Source organism: Emys orbicularis, chromosome 1 (genome assembly GCF_028017835.1).
Source record: "Emys orbicularis isolate rEmyOrb1 chromosome 1, rEmyOrb1.hap1, whole genome shotgun sequence".
In the NCBI taxonomy this organism is placed as follows: domain Eukaryota; kingdom Metazoa; phylum Chordata; order Testudines; family Emydidae; genus Emys; species Emys orbicularis.
In genome coordinates, this window is record NC_088683.1 from 60,752,263 (window position 1) to 60,771,404 (window position 19,142).

A 19,142-nucleotide genomic window follows, 5' to 3' on the forward strand; every position below is an offset into this window, starting at 1 on the left:
AGTGCAGCCCGCTGAGACCCTCACAGCTCCCCCTTTCTCCACCAACCAGATGGAGGTGTGGGGGGGAGAGCTTGGGACTTCTGCCTTGCAGTGGGGTGGTGGGGTAGGGGCTTCTCCCCAATGGGGAAGGGCGTTTCAGGGCTTCAGCCTCGTGGGGTGCACCTGCCAGGGCTTGGGGCTTCAGCAGGAACAGGGCTGAAGCCCCAAGCACCATCAGGTGCCACCCATGGGGCTGAAGCCCCAAGCCCCAGCAAGTGCGCCCCGGCCCTCGAACTTCTGAAGATTGTCATAGGTGGCTCGGAGGGTCAGTAAGTTTGGCCTCCCCTGCACTCTGGGGAGTTCTTTACAGATTGAATCCTACAAGGTGCTCCGAATTCCTGGAGGTGCTGAGTGCCTTCAATGCCCATTGGTTTCAATAGGTGTTGAAGGTGTTTAATAGCCCCAGGTATTGCTCAGCATATTGGGATCAGACCATAAGATAAGAATGCTGTAGAAATCATTCTTCTGAAAGAAAATCTAGACAGTAATCACTAAAGGTTCATTTATTTTTCTTTTCTCTCCCCTCCCTCCACCCCACGCTTTACAATCCCATTAGGGACCCTGCTGTGAAGATCTGACACTAGCATGAGGAACAGCCAATAATTAGTGCTTTTATAAACCCATGCTCTAGCTTATCTACATGAAGTTTAGACTCTGAAGTCAAGTAAGCAAAATAGTATTAAACTTACGAAAATGCTTCTTCTTTTCCCATAAGAAACTTTATGGCAGAAGGCAGCTCATTTTTTACTATGAAGAGATAGCTCAGCATTGCTGGGGAAAAATGAGACTATTTTAGAAAGTGGACATGATACCTTGTGGAATGAGCACATAGAAGGATACTGGACCTGTTCTCCTGCCAACCCTAAGTAAATACAAGCTGATCTAAGGCAAAGAAGTTTAACTGATTCTAAATTACTGATCCAAGTTGGGTTTTCCCTGATATGTCATTTCAACAGACTACACAGAGAATACTAGTTTGAACTGCACAACAGAACACGGGGGCCCCCAAAACATCACTGGGAGAATGAGAAATCTGAGTGGCTGACAGGCATAAATGTATGTGCATTCCTTTGTTTGCTCTTGTCTTTTATACTCCCTTTACCTCCAGTATTCTGGAGAGAAGTGGATCCAAAAACAATGATTTTTCCTGGAGTGCCAAAGACCTGCTCGCCAAGCTTTTCATACACCATGCAGCCTGCGTAAACCAATTGGAGGAGAAATCAGAAATCAGGGTTGACAAGCAACTGTCAAGTCAAAACATTTAAGATTCCTCTTCATTCAGCTAATTTCCCCATCCATGCTGCTATTTCTTCCCTTTTCACACAAATATGGGTCTCTATTGTAATTCACAGGAGTCGAGCAAGCTTATTTGGAAATATCTTCCTCATGTTTTTAAATGTCAGGAGTGGCTACCAATCACTTTTTGAAAGTTGGAACTCACAATGAGATTATTATATCTCTTAATATAAGTGTCCACCTACAGTCCTCATGATATTTACAAACCTGGCATCCTGACATCTTAAGTTTGCTCCCTCAGTAGGAATAATATAAGATTTAATGGAAGATAATATTCAACACAGCAGGGATCTGCAAGCCAAGGCTCTGGCAGACAAGCTAGAGAGACACAACACAGCAATGCTGTAATTTTATACAGTTTAACTGACATAGATTAATGCAGAGAAGCCAGACTGTTCATTTAAATTATTATTTTTATTTCCTTATAATATATTAATTTTATGAGTTCTCATTCTCCTAGAGTTCCTGTGAAAGAAGGAAAGTATGAGAACTATAATTAAATATTCTTTGTTTAAAGTCTGTCAAATTCAACTAGTAGCTAGACCCTCTATTAATTACAAGATGTTCCAGTTGAATTTAGCAATTTTTTCCCCCAGTTGTGGTTTGGGCTGACAGAAAAGCTACAGCATTAAGAACACAAGAGGGTATGCAATGAGAATGGAAGATAAATATTTCAGGTGTTACACTGCACAGATTATCCAAAAGAGGTGTCTCACAGTTTGGGTTCCTCACATTTTCTCCTGGTTGACATTTTCTCTTTAAAACTCACATGAACAAGAAGCAAAATTCAGTTTAAGTTTTAATGCAATGTCATCCTTAGCAGCCTGAAGCCCAGGACCCAAATTTTTAGTGTTTCAAGGACACAAATGTGTGTGCATCTGCATGCCTAATTTGAATATGCAATTGCTGCCATTGTATACACAGTCGTGATAATTGTGTACACAAATTAGGTGTTCAAATGTGGAAGCATTCTCATGCATGGGTAATTTTGAAAGTTTGGACTAAAGGTTATAACCTCAGGACATTATTCTTACTTAGCCTATGGAGCCTATTCTTAGCCTAAAGAGTTTAACATTACAATGGCATTTATATATGTATTTAGACTTATATATTGTGAGATCCTCAGGGCAGAGTGTGGCTTCTTCCCTATATGGAAAGTACCTATTATTATACCATGGGTACTATTGGGAACAACATCAACTCTATTTTAGTGATGTCATCTTATCCCAGATAAGCTTCACTATACAGAGTTTCATTATAACTGGAATTGCAATCTTCAGATTGTAATGCAATAAAACAGTTTGAATCATTCCTTCTACTTCACTAAATGGAGTTTCACTGTATCAGAATTCACTGTGAATTGGTTTTACTATATCTTTTCTTTATAGCAATGGGCCAGATTCTGGTCTCAGTTATACCAGTATAAATCTAGAGTAACTCTGATGGCTTCTGGCCCAGTTTCTCTTTTCTTTTTCAAACTGATGAGAAAAAAAACCCAGGCATCTTGCTTTATTCTGAACATTTTTATCACCTCTTGTCCTTTTCCCTCCTACTAAATTGATACATTATGGTCTCAAATTACCTGTTTCCTTTGAACATATCAACAGGAGATTTATTGAATAAATAGACAGCAATGTCACTGAAGACAATAGAAACCTACAAGAGAGTGAAAAATAAAATGTATTATAATAAAAGAATTCCTTGGTGTTGCAATTTTGTACATATTGGGACAGATTCTCATTTACACTAAGCCACCTTCATAGTTTTCTGGCAGTGCAAAGGGGCCCTAAAGTAAGTATAAATATAACTGACACATGCTTTATGGCTTCTTTACATTGCTATAGTGTAAAAAAGGGAACCTAGTATAAATGAGGCTCTGGCCCATTAAGTCTTATATTGAAGGCCTGCTGTGATCAACTTATGGTGCTCAAAGTTTATAGCCTATTAATTAGTAACCCCTCCCACTTTTAATCTAAACCAAAATAAAAATCTCCTGCCATCTAAGCAAGAAGATCTAGTCAGAGCAGCTGTGAGCCCTATGCTCCCAACTACTTAGTCTAATGATCTTTCTAAAATCTGAGGCACAGAATTTTATCTAAGCGTTTATATAAGGACACATCCTAATGTCCACATGAGGGTCACAGCCTAATGTTCTTTCCCAAGCCATGTTCCAGAGGATATTAATGGTATCTCCTGATATTGTTGTGCCTGACTCTGACAGTGCCACTGGGAAAGTGGGGGCAGCACTGCCCCAAGTAGCCCTGCTAGCCTATTGTACAGGATGCAGTGTGATCTCCCCCAATCTGTGCACCATTCCAGCTGCTCTGGAGCCGAAGGAGATGTGGTTCTTTGCCTTGACACTAGCATCCCTGTTGGCACTAGCTCACGCTGTATGATCCCCAGAGTGGTGGTCTCTGAGCTACAGATTTTGAGCAGGGGAGACAGCAGAGACACACCTCCTCTGAGGTACTGCATGGCACTGGCAACTCCAGTCCCTGTCCTGCACTGAGAGAAGCAGAGGCAGAAGGATTTGCTGCATCCTGCATTACGGTTGGTGCTTCCTGCAATGGGGCATCCATCATTTGACCCCTGCACTGTAATCACCGGTTTGCAGAAAAATTCGGGAATTAAAATGGGAATGAATGCTTAGTCAATATTTGCCAGGGGCTGAGCAGCACGCCTGTAACAAGGCAGTACCATGGGCCAAGTGCACAACACTACCTTTGCTCAATGATCCATCTCCTGTAGACCAGGGCACAGTTCAAACACTGTGTGTTCCTTTTCTCTGTGTACAGTTACATGGGCTGATTGACAACACATTTTCATGATATGTGTAAGGAGTATTAAAACAATCTGTTGGCACTTCTATCATTTTTATCATGACAATATGTCTTAGGACACCATGTAAACAAATCTAAAATTAAACAGAAAACAAGCTGCTACAATAGATGGGCAGTTTAAAATGACAAAAACAAGTCTTTTCACTGAAAGGAACATGCAGGAATGACAGTTCGAGAACAATGTTTTCTTCCTTAGACTAGATGTATTTAGGGCCAAATTATGGCTGCTCTTGCCATGATTGCATGGCCTGAGGTGTGGGGTAAAGTGGAAAAGGGCACAAGAAGCCCCATTCTTCTCAGTGTAACTGTACAGAACATGCCACAATGATGCAGACAGCATTACTTGATCTTAAGGGGGCATCAAACAGCTGACAATGGCACTGCACTTCCCAAAGGAACTTGCCCACCCTGGCTGCACTGTACATTGTAATGCCTGGAGGGCAGTGCTGCGAGAGCCCCCACTGAACCTTTTCATAAGGTGGAGTAAGTGCTGCTGCTGAGCATGCATGTTTTTGCACTGTGTGGGCATAATGTCTCCAGCCATTATTGCTTGGCTGTTGAAGCAAGCCGTAACTGAGCCCTTAACACTGAACTCCTAATTTGCTGACACCAAGCAAAGGGCGTCTTCACGGAGGTAAAAATAACAGCTGCAAGCCAGCCAGGTGATGATCTGATCTGTTTCCTTACCTCCCCTCAGGAGTCTCACAAGTTGCTATGAGAAACTTGTCCTTTTTCATTAAAGCCATATGAAAAGCCTGTTTGTGTGAGGGCTGTGGTTTAGGCAGACTAGTGCCTGTACCATCCCATAGAATGGAATGAAAATGTTAGTGCCCCTAGCGCTTTGCAAACTCAAAACATAAGCAGTGAAGCTTTGGCAACTGTAGTATCAAAATTGTTCTCATGCTTCACATCTTGTACAGTTTAAAAAAGTGCTGGCAACCACATAAGAAATCTGGGCAAAATTCTCATCCCCAGTCCAAGCCAAGTGTATAGCTATATGCAGAGGACCGACACAGGGCTAGGGGGAACAGAATCCTACCTCCCACACTGGGAAGCTATGCGTCTGTCCACAGCCGCTTCCTTCACTCATCAGCTGTAGCAACTACTGTGACCCACTGCACTGCAGAGGCCTGGGCTTTGTGACCAGTGGATCTGTGAAGTTGGTGGATTAACAGGCCACACATCTGCCACTCCCAGCTCCGCCACACAAACCCCCTTACATTCCCCTGGGGATCAGGACACAGCAGAGCTCGGCTCAACCAGTGCTGAAGTCTGCAGAATCCTCCTCCTAAGGTCCCTCTGTGACCTGGCTCATGTGCAGCCTTCCAAACATTCTGCAGCCGTGAAAATTTCTCCCCTATTGCTGATATGAAAGAGTGTTTCTATGGCACAGCTCATAGTTATTAGCCATATTAGACTGTAAGCACCCATGGGCTCTCATCTTATTTTACACCTGCAAAGCATCATACTTACCTATTGCGTTAAGTTACACAAATAATACATAACAATAGTGTTTTTGTTGCTTTGTTAATTTTGAATTCAGTATGCAAAGACTATATGATCCTGATTCAGATCTCAGTTGTGCGGGGGTTAAATTTGATTCCACTGGAGTCAGTAGAGTCATGCTGGCAGAAAAGCAGGCCCTCGTTTGCTTAATTAGCTTTTTAACATACAGGTTTCCTTTTCCATCTTTGCTTTTTACTTTTAGATCGCAGTGCATGGTTCTCTTCGGTAACCAAAGTCTACCCAGATCAAAGAAGGCTTAGAAACATTTCAGATCTGTGTAATTTACAAGTAATGAATACAGCAAGACCCTCTGTTCAAAATGCAAAAATAATAATACTTGGTCTCTGTCTTTAATCATTTGTAAAGCAACGTGTGATAAAGATAGCACTATATATTTGTTGGAAAGATTAATCTGATCAAGTTGTGAGGGGAAAAAAAAGTATTCTTGATCAATTGGATTCAACTCTCTGCATTGCAGGACATAGGAACATTTTAAACAGTGCTCTTTATTTGCCACAGAGCTCCAGAGGTCCCATTAGGATTTAGTATCTCAAAGACTGGCTTGATGGCTCATTCCCTGCTGACTTGCCTCTCACTCTCTAACTTGTCACTAACTACTACATCTTTGGTCTTAATAGCTTTGTCTATGACATTGCTAACATGACTGAAAACCATTACGAAGCTAACAAAAGCATGGCTATTAAAATAAATATCTGTTATTAAATCTGCATAGTTAATTAAGTAGAGAATAATTCTGTTCTTTATAGGACAAAAAATTTACCCAGCATTCACCTTAGCTAAATACTTTGTACAACATGGGTAACTCCACAGATCTACCCAGTATTTGATTCACGACAAGTCCAACTACTATCAAAGATCATTTTAAGCATATCTAGGGTTCAGTATCATGTATGTGATCTACTCTGCTTTTATCTCGTTAATGTAAGCATTCAGGAGATACACACCTCTCAACTGCCCCTGGAAACAGAATGCTTTACAGAACGTGGTGTTAGCTTCTTGTTAGTGCTAATGAGTTCAATAGCAGTATGGGTGTTGAAGAGAGGAGCAGACAAGGCTGTGAGAGTTTACAAAGAACTAAAGTTTGAGTGGAATCAGAATGTAATTAGACTAATGCTTTGGACTGTTACTGTGACACAGATAGTTCCCATCTACACTGTAACTTTTAAAGTGTAACTGGACCAGGGGCTGATTCCTGATTTGGTTACAGTTGTAGGGTAGACAGGACCCTGAACTCTCCAAAGCAAGTCAATTCCCAGAGTGAAAGTCAGAATGATTTTCTCTTTTCAATGGGTTTCAGATTACAGGGCAATCTTATACTGCACACACATAAGACAGATATTTGCAAATTGAATATAAAAATTGGAAGCACTTCTATAATTTTAATTAGAAATCACTGATGTAGCAATAGCTCTGTCCACTTCCATTTTTAGTTTGACATATAAACTAGTGAGTTTATTTTTAATTAAATGTTTGTCAGTGCTGCAGTAGCAAAGCAGTTCAAAACATCCTGAACTGATTTGTATCTTTTCATATTTTACGTTTCAGATCTGTCTCTTGATACCATGTGCTAGATCTCAGAAAGGAAAATCGAGGATATAAATCTCATGTGCCTCCTACCCATCATTTTTCCCCCCAGCTGTGCACAAAAAAGTATTAGGGCTTGTACACACTAGCAGTTACTTCAGCATAACTTAAGTCACTCAGGGGTGCGGAAAAGCCATCCCCCTGGAGTGATGTAAGTTACACTGACCTAAGAGCCAGTGTGGACAGCGCTATATCAACGGAAGAAGCTCTCCCACCAACATAGCTACAGCCACTCGGAGAGCGGGAGTAATTATGCCAATGGGAGAGCTCTCTTCCGTCAGCATAGACTGTATAAAAATTAAACATCCAAGCCTTGGGATTGCATTTGAACAACTGGAACACTTTAGCTTTGTCTGCCCAAGTGTTCCTTACCCTGGTTTTAGGGCAAATACTGAAGCAGCCAGGTGTCTGGGGCCAGATTGTGATCTGCCTTGCCACTGGGGGTTATGCCTTGTGTGATCCACCTGAAGAATAGGCACAATAATGGTCTCTAAGAGCAGGGACTACATCCTCCCTCCACACTGCAGTAAATAAATCACCTTAAAGGAGGTAGGGACCAGGAGAAACCATGGTCATGCTTCTCGTCACACCAGCCAGTGGAACCTTATAGATAGGGCCCTACCAAATTCATGGCCATGAAAAATGCGTCACAGACCGTGAAATCTGGTCTCCTCCCATGAAATCTGTTTTTTTCTGTGCTTTTACCCTATATTATACAGATTTCATGGAGGAGACCAGCGTTTCTCAAATTGGAGGTCCTGACCCAAAAAGGGAGCTGCGGGGAGGTGTGGGGTTGCAAGGTTATTTTAAGGGGGGGGTCATGGTATTGCCGCCCTTACCTCTGCGCTGACTTCAGAGCTAGGCGGCCGGAGAGCAGCGGCTGTTGCCTGGACATCTAGCTCTGCAGGCAGCAGTGCAGAAGTAAGGGTGGCAATACCATACCATGCCATCCCTACTTCTGTGCTGCTGCTGGTAGCAGCGCTGCCTTCTGAGGTGGGCTCCTGGCCAGCAGCCACTGCTCTCCGGCTGCCCAGGTCTGAAGTCAGTGCTGCGGTCAGCAGCAGTGCAGAAGTAAGGGTAGCAGTACTGCAAACCCCGTACAATAACCTTGCAACACCCTCCGCCCACAACTCCTTTTTGGGTCAGGACCCCTACAATAACAACACTGTGAAATTTCAGATTTAAATAGCTGAAAACATGAAATTTACTATTTTAAAAATCCTATGACCGTGAAATTGACCAAAATGGACCGTGAATTTGGTAGGGCCCTACTTATAGACAATGCCATGTGTAAATCCCTATACACGCCAGGCAGTTTTGAGAGAGATACAATTTGTCTTAGTGCTTCCCCTTGGGTGGAGCGGCTCTACACTGCCTCCAACAAGTTGTGCAAACTGCATAGTCTAACCTATTCTTTGTAAGTTACCATTATTATGTTACACAGAGTGATTATGCTGAAGGATTTTAATTTGCTTTGCTTTTCAGAAGTAGTTTCACACTATGTAATCACTAAAATAATAAGTGTTTGGATTTGTGATTTGCTCCCAGTGAAGGCACTGGCAAAACGCTCATTGATTCTTGGAGAACAGAACAGGTTCTTAATCACTGACATTTAGCTGCTCACATATTAAAAATACCTAAATGTAGCCTGCTATTTGTCTCTTAATAGAAAACTACCCTTCTGGGCATCTTACCCAGGGAATGGGTAGAGAAAATGAGTGAGATTCTGGACCTGGACATAGAACACCCAAAGATTCACCCAAAGGTGTGTGATTCTTTAAATTTTGTTTTTTAGGGCTGTGGGAGACGTAGGATAACAAATTAGTGATTAAAATATAAATTGGGTAATCTATTCTCTTGTTTATAAACTAACATTTCTCGTACCATTTCTTGTCCAAAAATGCTCTTTCTAATACTTATGCAGCTTGGAGACTCCAAGTGAAATCCTGGCCTCATTGAAGCCAATGGCTAAACTTGTATTGAATTCAACGGGTCCAAAATTACACCTCATGTCTTTTTTACTAATCACTGTGATACATTCATATCTGAAACCCATGACCAAAATGATCAAACTTGGATATTTAAGTCCATGTTTAATTACCTAAATCAGTGGTCTGGGCATTAGCTGCTGCTACTGAAGCCAGCACCTCTGAAATCCAAGCTACTTATGTATGCAGCCTACTTCGTTTAGTAAAACTGCCCACTGCATTTTGAATGGTCTATAAACAATCACATTCTCTCTAAATGCAAACATTTTAAAATCAAAATGAAAGCGTGCCCCATCCTGCTATTCACTGCGTGGATACTTACACAAAAAGGATGATTCCTGTGTTGGCTAATGCAAAGGCAAGACCTAAAATTCCACTACCCATAATGGCGTTGCTGAGATTAAAGACAGATATTTGCAATGAGGTTGTTCCTGGAATCTGGACATAGGAAAAATGGACATATAAATAGTTTAGAGTTCATTATACAATGCACATATACTGTGAATTCCAAGTTTCACGTTATAGGAAATAAAAGTAATTACTGCTACAGCAATGATACAGCAGAAAAATACAAAGCAAGATTTGAAAGAGAATAAAACCTAGTGAACCTTTTCATATGGACATTCCAATTACTGCCTAATGGAAGGGATAAATGCACTTATAGAATAGAAATAGTGTGGGCAATATATATTGCAGTATTTTTAAAAACGCCTTCCATTAATCATAGGAGCTGATTTTTAGAGGTGCTGAGAACATGCAGCTCCCCTGGCTCAGCTGGATTTGTAGGTGCTCAGCACCTCTGAAGAGCAGATCTAAGGGTTGTATAGTTCACAATCAACAGTATATCGAGAGAGACTTACATATTCTTCACATTTCTTTTTTTCCAAGTGACTGTTTGTGAGACTTCTTCGGCTCTCCCGATCCGAAATAAACTTGCTGAAAAGAAGTCAGAGAATACATATTCTATCATGAGGATGTATAGAATATGAATATACACTTTAATGCTATAAGCACAGCATGATTTTATACCTGCAAAAGAGGGTCAAACTTAGCTATTTAAAGGGTTATAATGAGCTTGATATTCATTTACACAAGTGTAAATCAGGAGTCAGTGGAGTTACACTGGTGCAGAGGTCGGCAACGTTTGGCACGCGGCTCGCCAGGGTAAGCACCCTGGCGGGCCGGGCCAGTTTATTTACCTGCTGACGCGGCAGGTTCGGCCGATCGCGGCCCCCACTGGCCGCGATTCGCCGTCCCGGGCCAATGGGGACGGCGGGAAGCCGCGGCCAGCACATCGCTCGCCCGCGCCGCTTCTCGCCACGCTCATTGGCCCGGGACGGCGAACCGCGGCCAGTGGGGGCCGCGATCGGCCGAACCTGCCGCGTCAGCAGGTAAATAAACTGGCCCGGCCCTCCAGGGTGCTTACCCTGGCGAGCCGTGTGCCAAACGTTGCCGACCCCTGCACTAGTGTGAGAACAGAACCAGACCTAACAAATATAGAAAGCTATTCCTGGATCTTTAGTAAAAGAGAAGTACTGCTTCTGTAGACAGGATAGTAATTAATCTGCATACACATTAACAGAACATATTAGTCCCGATCCTCTGGAATGGTGTGCCTGCTGGTAGATCTTAGCCATAAAGACAACAAATCCAGCCATGGGAGGCTCATCCCACTGTAGGGGATCTTCTAGTGTTGTACAGCTACCCAATTTCTCTGCTCCTGGTATAAGGGGTACAGCTGAGGGAAATGAGCATGACTGGGATGTTCCTATGCCCTGTAGATCCTAGGCTGCCATACAGGAGCCAATAGCAGCTGGAGTTAAACTGCGGGATTGGCCTTGAATTTAGCCAGCCCAGGGTGGGGGAGAGCACATCCCCCTCCTGAGCTGCACTGCGTGCTCCAGGGGTGTAGCCAAGAATCTGGGCTTTAGTATTTCCATCAAAGTCATCTTCTAGGGTCCTGGCAAAGCCAATGATTTAGCTCATTGTCCTGTAAAGTTCAGTTTAGTTTAGCTTAGGAAAGCACTAACAGAAGAGCTGCTATTTAGAGTGATATAACTCTCTTCCTCCATTCTCTTCACAAGTGCTGTTTTGCTTTGTCATCACAATGTGCACATTAGAAATCTATTGTCATCCTGCTATTTTTCTGTCTGTCCCCTGCCTTTGTGCTTCACCATCTTGGAGTTATATTTCTTGCATTTATTTTCTCCCATTTCTTTTCTCTGCTGAAATCTTTTAGATTGTGTAACCCTTGGTTGTTTAGTTTTTGCAGTGTCCCTGATCTCCTTGTTAACTTACACATGGATCTCTGGGCCCTAGCTATTGCATCAACCATTATGCAAATTTCTTTCCTAACCATGTGTTGCCACCCCTTTTCAAAGATACCTTTTGCTTTAGATAATTTTAGGTGATTCTTTTAACAAACACCAAACCAAAAACACTCTGGATGGCTTTACTTAAAAAATATTGTTCCCAACAGTTCCCTACAATTTCAAGGCATTCGATGAGCTAACATCCTCAGGGTCAGGGACATACAGTTCTAATTTAACTGTAAATACACCTCTACCCCGATATAACGCGACCCAATATAACACGAATTCAGAGATAACGCGGTAAAGCAGTGCTCCGGGGGGGCAGGGCTGTGCACTCTGGTGGATCAAAGCAAGTTCGATATAACGCGGTTTCACCTATAATGCGGTACGATTTTTTGGCTCCCGAGGACAGCGTTATATCGAGGTAGAGGTGTATGTAATAAACTCTGAATCAAACCGTGTATTATATTAATACATCAAAAAGTCTTGTGGGCTATCTTTAGGGCTTTATCTTTTGGGGGCTCATTTTTGGGGGTTTACTTTTAACAATTTTTTAATTCTATGTACGTGTCCAAAAATCCAGGTTTTTGGGGCTCTTTTTGATACTGTAATGAGAAGCTTTTTCAGGTACTTCCCAAAGGATCTATTTTCATTTTTATTATATGTATAAAAATGAATTAACCTTTGCATCCTTGTTATCTGGTTTAGCATTTAGTGTTTGTTCCCTGGTGCATTTTAACATAGTACTGTTTCAAGCAGCACTACATTAGAGCACACTAGGGAACCATTTGTGCACACCAGCAGAGTCTACACAAACCAATTAATATGTGCTTTAGAAATCACACCCCATGGTTTGCATTACTGCTCCAAGGAGACAGGCCCTTAAATACAAGCCAGGGAGCAGGGACATTGCCTATATAAACAAACTGCACAAGGGGTGAAATCAGCATGAATTGAGGGTATGTCTACACTACGAGGGTATTTCGATTTCACTTAAATCGAATATGTGGAATCGATATTGCTAAGTCGAACTTGTGTGTCCACACTAAGGACAGTAATTCGACTTTGTGAGTCCACACTAACGGGGAAAGCGTCGACATTGGAAGCGGTGCACTGTGGGCAGCTATCCCACAGTTCCCGCAGTCCCCGCTGCCCACTGGAATTCTGGGTCGAGCCGCCAATGCCTTCTGGGTAAAAAAAAAGGGTCGAGGGTGCTTTTGGGTAATTGTCGTCATCCGTCTGTCAATACCGCCCTCCCTCCCTCCCTGAAAGCGCCGGCGGGAAATCAGTTCACGCGCTTTTCGGGTCAGTGACAGCGCGGACGCCACAGCACTGCGAGCATGGATCCCGCTGCGACCATCGCTGCAGTTGTGGCACTTGTGAACGCCTCGCAGGTTATCATCCACCTTTCCCAGAGGCAGATGCAGATGAACCAGGCGAGGAGGCTACGGCACCGCGGTGAGGGACTGAACTCTGAGAGGGGCACAGACCTCTCACAAAGCACGGGACCCAGCTCCGAGGACATCACGGTGACAATGGGTCATCTGGATGTTGTGGAACGGCGATTCTGGGCACGGGAAACAAGCACTGACTGGTGGGACCGCATAGTGCTGCAGGTCTGGGACGAATCCCAGTGGCTGCGAAACTTTCGCATGCGGAAGGGGACTTTCCTGGAACTTTGTGAGTTGCTGTCACCTGCCCTGAAGCGCAATGACACCCGGATGCGAGCAGCCCTGACTGTCCAGAAGCGAGTGGCCATAGCCCTCTGGAAGCTTGCAACGCCGGACAGCTACCGGTCTGTCGCGAACCAGTTTGGCGTGGGCAAATCTACCGTGGGGGTTGTTGTGATGCAAGTAGCCAAGGCAATCGTCAAGGTACTGCTCTCAAAGGTAGTGACCCTGGGAAACGTGGAGGTCATCATAGATGGCTTCGCCGCGATGGGATTCCCAAACTGCGGTGGGGCTATAGATGGAACTCACATCCCTATCCTGGGACCGGACCACCAGGCCAGCCAGTACATCAACCGAAAGGGCTACTTTTCAATGGTGCTGCAAGCACTGGTGGACCACAGGGGACGTTTTACCAACATCAATGTCGGATGGCTGGGCAAGGTTCATTACGCTCGCGTCTTCAGGAACTCTGGTCTGTTTAGACGGCTGCAGGAAGGTATTTACTTCCCGGACCACAAAATAACTCTTGGGGATGTGGAGATGCCTACAGTGATCCTTGGGGACCCAGCCTACCCGCTAATGCCCTGGCTCATGAACCCCTACACTGGTGCCCTGGACTCTGAAAAAGAACTCTTCAACTACCGGCTGAGCAAGTGCAGAATGGTGGTGTAGTGTGCTTTTGGACGTCTCAAGGGGAGATGGAGAAGCTTACTCACTCGCTGTGATCTCAGCGAAACCAATATCCCCATTGTTATAGCTGCTTGCTGTGTGCTCCACAATCTGTGTAAGAGCAAGGGGGAGACCTTTATGGCGGGGTGGGAGGTTGAGGCAAATAGCCTGGCATCTGATTACGCCCAACCAGACAGCCGGGCGATTAGAAGAGCACAGCGGGACGCGCTGTGCATCCGGGAGGCTTTGAAAGCCTGGTTCCACACTGAGCAGGGTGACCAGTGACTTTAAAGTTTCTGTACAGAGAAGCTGAACCTGCCCCCGTTTCTTTACCCAGTTAAGGATGACTATCCTCTCCAGTTACAGACCCCCTCCACCCCCTTCCAAAAAAATAAATTTAGTTTTATTTTGTTAATGAACAAAAATAAATGAAATAAATAAATGAACACCGTTGTCTTTATTACTGTTTTCGCGGGAATGTTTTAAACCTGGGACGCAGACTGTGGTGGGGAGCGGGTGTAGTGTACTGATGCAAATGATCCTTCTAAACTCCAGGAATGACAGGAATCGCAGTGGTGGATTGGTTGTTTCCACGGAGCCTGCCAGGCCTCCTGAGCGGGACTGCGTGTATGTGGGGGCCATGTGACTTTACGGCAGGGGGAGGAGGCTGCGTGGCTCTGTGATCCAGGACAAGGACCGCTGCATAACATCTGTAACCCTCCCCCGCCACAAAGTCACAGAGCAACACCCCCCCCCCACCCCACGCACAGAACATGAAAACCACCTCCCAGACTGACCAGGGTAACTAGTCAGTGCACTGTGTATGTGCCCTGCTGCTGGACCTGCCCCCGCCTCTGTAGCCTGCTAAAGGTGAATGTCCTGTCCAATTACCAAGCCCCTTCCCCCCCTGCAGACAGACTCTCCCTCAAAACAGCATGACTGAAACAGTAATGAACAAAAACGTATTTTTTATTAACAACCACACATGAAACTGGGGGGTGAAACTTGGACGGGGGCTTGCTTGAGGCGGCCAGGAAAGGACTTTTCAAATTTTGGGGAATGACAGCCTTCTGGTGCTTGAGCAGTCTGCAGGGGTGGAGTGAGAGTTTTCACGGACTCTCCCGCCCCTCCTTCTTTGGACTTTGGGCGAGGAGGGTATGGGACTTGGTGGCGGGGGAGTGCGGTTCCTGATAGACTGCAGCGGGGCTCTGTCCTCCTGCCTCAGTTCCTGCAGAACATCAACAACGCGCCGGAGCGTGTCCGTTTGCTCCCTCAGAAGTCCAAGCAGCGTTTGAGTCGCCTGCTGGTCTTCCTGCCGCCACCTCTCCTCACGGTCCATGTGTATCCGGTGCATTTGGGACAAATTCTCCCTCCACTGGTTATGCTGTGCTGCCTGGGCTCGGGAGCAGCCCATAAGTTCAGAGAACATGTCCTCTCGCGTCTTCTTCTTCCTCCGCCTAATGTGCGCTAGCCTCAGGGAGTGTGATTCCAGGCTGGGTTGGGAGACAGTTGCAGATGTGGCTGTGGGAATGAGGAAAAGGCAGTGAATTCCTCCGAAAGATAAATGTAGTTGTGAATCAAGAACCTTGATTCACAAGAACATAGTCTTTCTCCGTGAACAAGACCATGAACCACACCTATCACATGCGCACTGAGGACGAGGTCGAATTTTCGAACCTCGCCTTCAGTGCCTGGGCTTTTGCACTGCCGATCTGGGAACCGGGGCAGGACACGGTACTCTCTGTAGCAGGCAAAGATGGTAAGCCGTAGACTTGTTGCAGATTAAAACTTTAGGAGTACCACTGGCCACCTTTCACATTGAAAGCAATGCCAGTCTGTGCTGCCATCAGTCGGCCAAGCAAGAACTGTGGCCCTGTCCCACCCCCTCGCGGATGTGCCAGGGAAAGATCCCTGGATGCTGACCCTCTCCTGCCCCCACCGCGTGGCTGTAAACCAGCGGTCACAGTTCTGTAAAGGAACTTGTTGCAAGCAGTCCCAATACTAACAGTCCCCTACCTAATTCAAAGCAGGTTGTCATGACCGACATCACCCTCATGAGGATCCCGGACAACGAGATCCGGAGGATGCTTCGAGAAAGCATGCAGAGACCGGGGCCCTATGCCGCCATGATCTGCAAGGCGCTGATTCCAGAGTACCTGCTTGTCTCCTGGCACGGGAACGTCTCTTACTTTGGAGGACCAAGTAAAGCCGCTCTCCCAAGGAACCTGATGAACAGGCTATCCCTTTACCTCCAGGAGAGCTTTGTTGAGATGTCTGTGGAGGACTACTGCTCTATCCCCGGACATATAGCCCGGCTTTTCATATAGCTGCAGTAGCAGCGACAAAAGAGTGGAGCAGCTTGGGCAGCACAATCATGCAGAACCGGACACTGTTTGATTTTTTTACAAATACTTGTTACTGATTATTTAAGCGCCCAGGGGGAAGAAATCATGAATCAAAGATTGTTATTAGTATTAATATTCTAGTTTTGTACAAAATAAAGGTTTATATGTTTAAAGCACTTACCGCTTGATCCTTCCCCTGAATCTGTGTCCGGGTTACATGCTGGGGAGGGTTGGTAGGGGATCTCTGTAAGGGTGATGAAGAGCTCCTGGCTGTCGGGGAAATCAGCTTGGTAAGCGCTGCCGACTGCCTCGTCCTCCTCATCTCCTTCCTCATCTTCCCCGTCCGCTAACATGTCCGAGGAACCGGCCCTGGACAATATCCCATCCTCAGAGTCCACGGTCAGTGGTGGGGTAGTGGTGGCGGCCGCACCAAGGATGGAATGCAGTGCCTCGTAGAAACGGGATGTGTGGGGCTGGGATCCGGAGCGTCCGTTTGCCTGTTTGGTCTTCTGATAGCCTTGTCTCAGCTCCTTGATTTTCACGCGGCACTGCGTTGCATCCCGGCTGTATCCTCTCTCTGCCATGGCTTTCGAGATCTTCTCATAGATCTTTGCGTTCCGTCTTTTGGAGCGCAGCTCGGAAAGCACGGACTCATCGCCCCACACAGCGATGAGATCCAAGACTTCCCGATCAGTCCATGCTGGGGCCCTCTTTCTATTCTGGGATTGCACGGCCATCTCGGCTGGAGAGCTCTGCATTGTTGCCACTGCTGCTGAGCTCGCCACGCTGTCCAAACAGGAAATGAGATTCAAACTGCCCAGACAGGAAAAGGAATTCAAATTTTCCCGGGCCTTTTCCTGTGTGGCTGGTCAGAGCATCTGAGCTCGGACTGCTGTCCAGAGCGTCAACAGAGTGGTGCACTGTGGGATAGCTCCCGGAGCTATTACCGTCGATTTCCATCCACACCAAGCCTAATTCGATATGGCCATGTCGAATTTAGCGCTACTCCCCTCGTTGGGGAGGAGTACAGAAGTCGAATTTAAGAGCCCTCTATGTCGAACTAAATAGCCTCGTGGTGTGGACGGGTGCAGGGTTAATTCGATTTAACGGTGCTAAATTCGACATAAATGCCTAGTGTAGACCAGGCCTGAGTAACTATTTCTGGGGGTTTTCTGGTATCTATTGGATAAACACTGATTTCCTTTACTTATTCATTTTATTTATTTTTTTAGTATCGGGGGATGGGGGTGGGTGGGTTAATCAGTGTTTATTGGTTAAAATCTTAAATCAGAAGCCTTAGCTATATTATACCTCTGCACCTTTCAATGTAAAGTTCTATTATACTTCTCACTACCCTGGCTATGACCTTATTACTAGCAATGCATGATGAGAATGTGGTGTTGTTTTAACTATGGGCCATATTCAGATGACTGTATATCCACTGACTTCAGTGGTGTTAAATGGGGGATGCATTTAGTCTACTAACTTTACAGGTTCTCTTTAAAAATGATTTTCTGTGCTCCATCTGTGGTTCTTGAAGGATACACCTCTAATGGAAAATATCTTGAAAAGTCTGAGTCATCATCTCTCCTGTATAATTCCCTTATAAGTTTATCCCTTAAACCAAGACAAACTTAGACACATATATTGCTGTTAAAATGTACTTAATCCCATTGCTAGTTTTACAGATTTGATTCACATCTATCAGATTGGTCTGACTTTGCTTATCTACATCTGAAACAACTATTTCATTTCTCATACATTTTAAAAACTGTTCATTTTCAGAAAGTTACAGCAAGTGAAGACAGAAAAACATTTGCAATGTCAATTTCAAGAGTCCTGAGATCTGTTGGGGGCAGACAGCAGATTCCCCTTCCAGTTACACATGAGGTGCAAATCAGCCACCCTCTTTCTGAGGGAGAACTCACATTTTAATGCTCACTATGCAGATTTTTTTTATTCATATAAAATAGAATTTGGCCCTGGGCTTCTAGTGAGTTGGAACTTGTATACTTTTGATGTCTTTTTTAAGCCACATTGCTGAATGTAGGCCGTTGAATGGGAAGAGTTTACATGGCACTCAGGTGCTCTCGCTGAAAAACTCTGCATGTGGTGTAATAAGGAGCACAGAGAGGAGCTTTGTTTCCAGCTCAAAAAACCCACAGAAACCGCCAGCCACTCTAGTACAACAGCAGATCCTTACCGTAAATATGAAGGCTATTCAAAACCTGAAAATTTAACTCTTTATCTTGCAATAAGGCTTGGAAGGGTTTATTATGATGGAAACAATATTGTTCTATTTTATTAAATTAACAAAAAGTTTATATACAAATAAACGCTATAATAATTTTTAAGTAATCATGTAATAATTGTATTTTACTTTAACTGCTGAGCAGAGAATTTTTTTTTTTACATTTAAATTTGAACCTTAGTTATAAATCTGTCACTTTTTCTAAAAGAGCATTTTCTATTAGGTTTTTGCTATTGCAAACTTAGGAGCAAAGGTTTGATATACATTCTCATTTGCAGAGAGTTTTAAACATAGACAGAATGATATGATCTACATTTCTTGTTAACAGCATGAGTTATAAATTCACAGAAGCCTAAAGAACATTTTTGTGGCCATTGTGGTTACATACATCAGATTGTGGAACAGCCTTTATTGAAAATCCTATATCTTTGCCCAAAATGTTTGTCCGTCTAATATTATTATTTTGTTTTTTGTATTGTATATGCAGATATTTTGAAATGTTAGCATTTTGCTACTCTATATGTTTATGCATTTTATTAGACTCATTTGAAAATTTCAAAATGATGAATAAATTGCTACTCTGTTTGCTTTATCTGCTGTTGCAGCCTATGCCCAACAGAT

General features: G+C 44.2%; 1 protein-coding gene across 1 annotated transcript in view; it reads right to left on the reverse strand.

The window, feature by feature from the left end:
• SLC38A1 (solute carrier family 38 member 1) overlaps positions 1 to 19,142 on the reverse strand; it is a 32,478-nt gene that overhangs the window by 13,076 nt on the left and 260 nt on the right. Inside the window, exons 2-6 of the mRNA XM_065416307.1 lie at positions 10,135 to 10,210; positions 9,597 to 9,712; positions 2,918 to 2,991; positions 1,142 to 1,234; positions 729 to 810 (exon numbers count right to left, since the gene is read on the reverse strand). Coding sequence (XP_065272379.1) covers positions 729 to 810; positions 1,142 to 1,234; positions 2,918 to 2,991; positions 9,597 to 9,712; positions 10,135 to 10,210 — 441 coding nt within the window. The remainder of the gene's footprint in view (positions 1 to 728; positions 811 to 1,141; positions 1,235 to 2,917; positions 2,992 to 9,596; positions 9,713 to 10,134; positions 10,211 to 19,142) is intronic.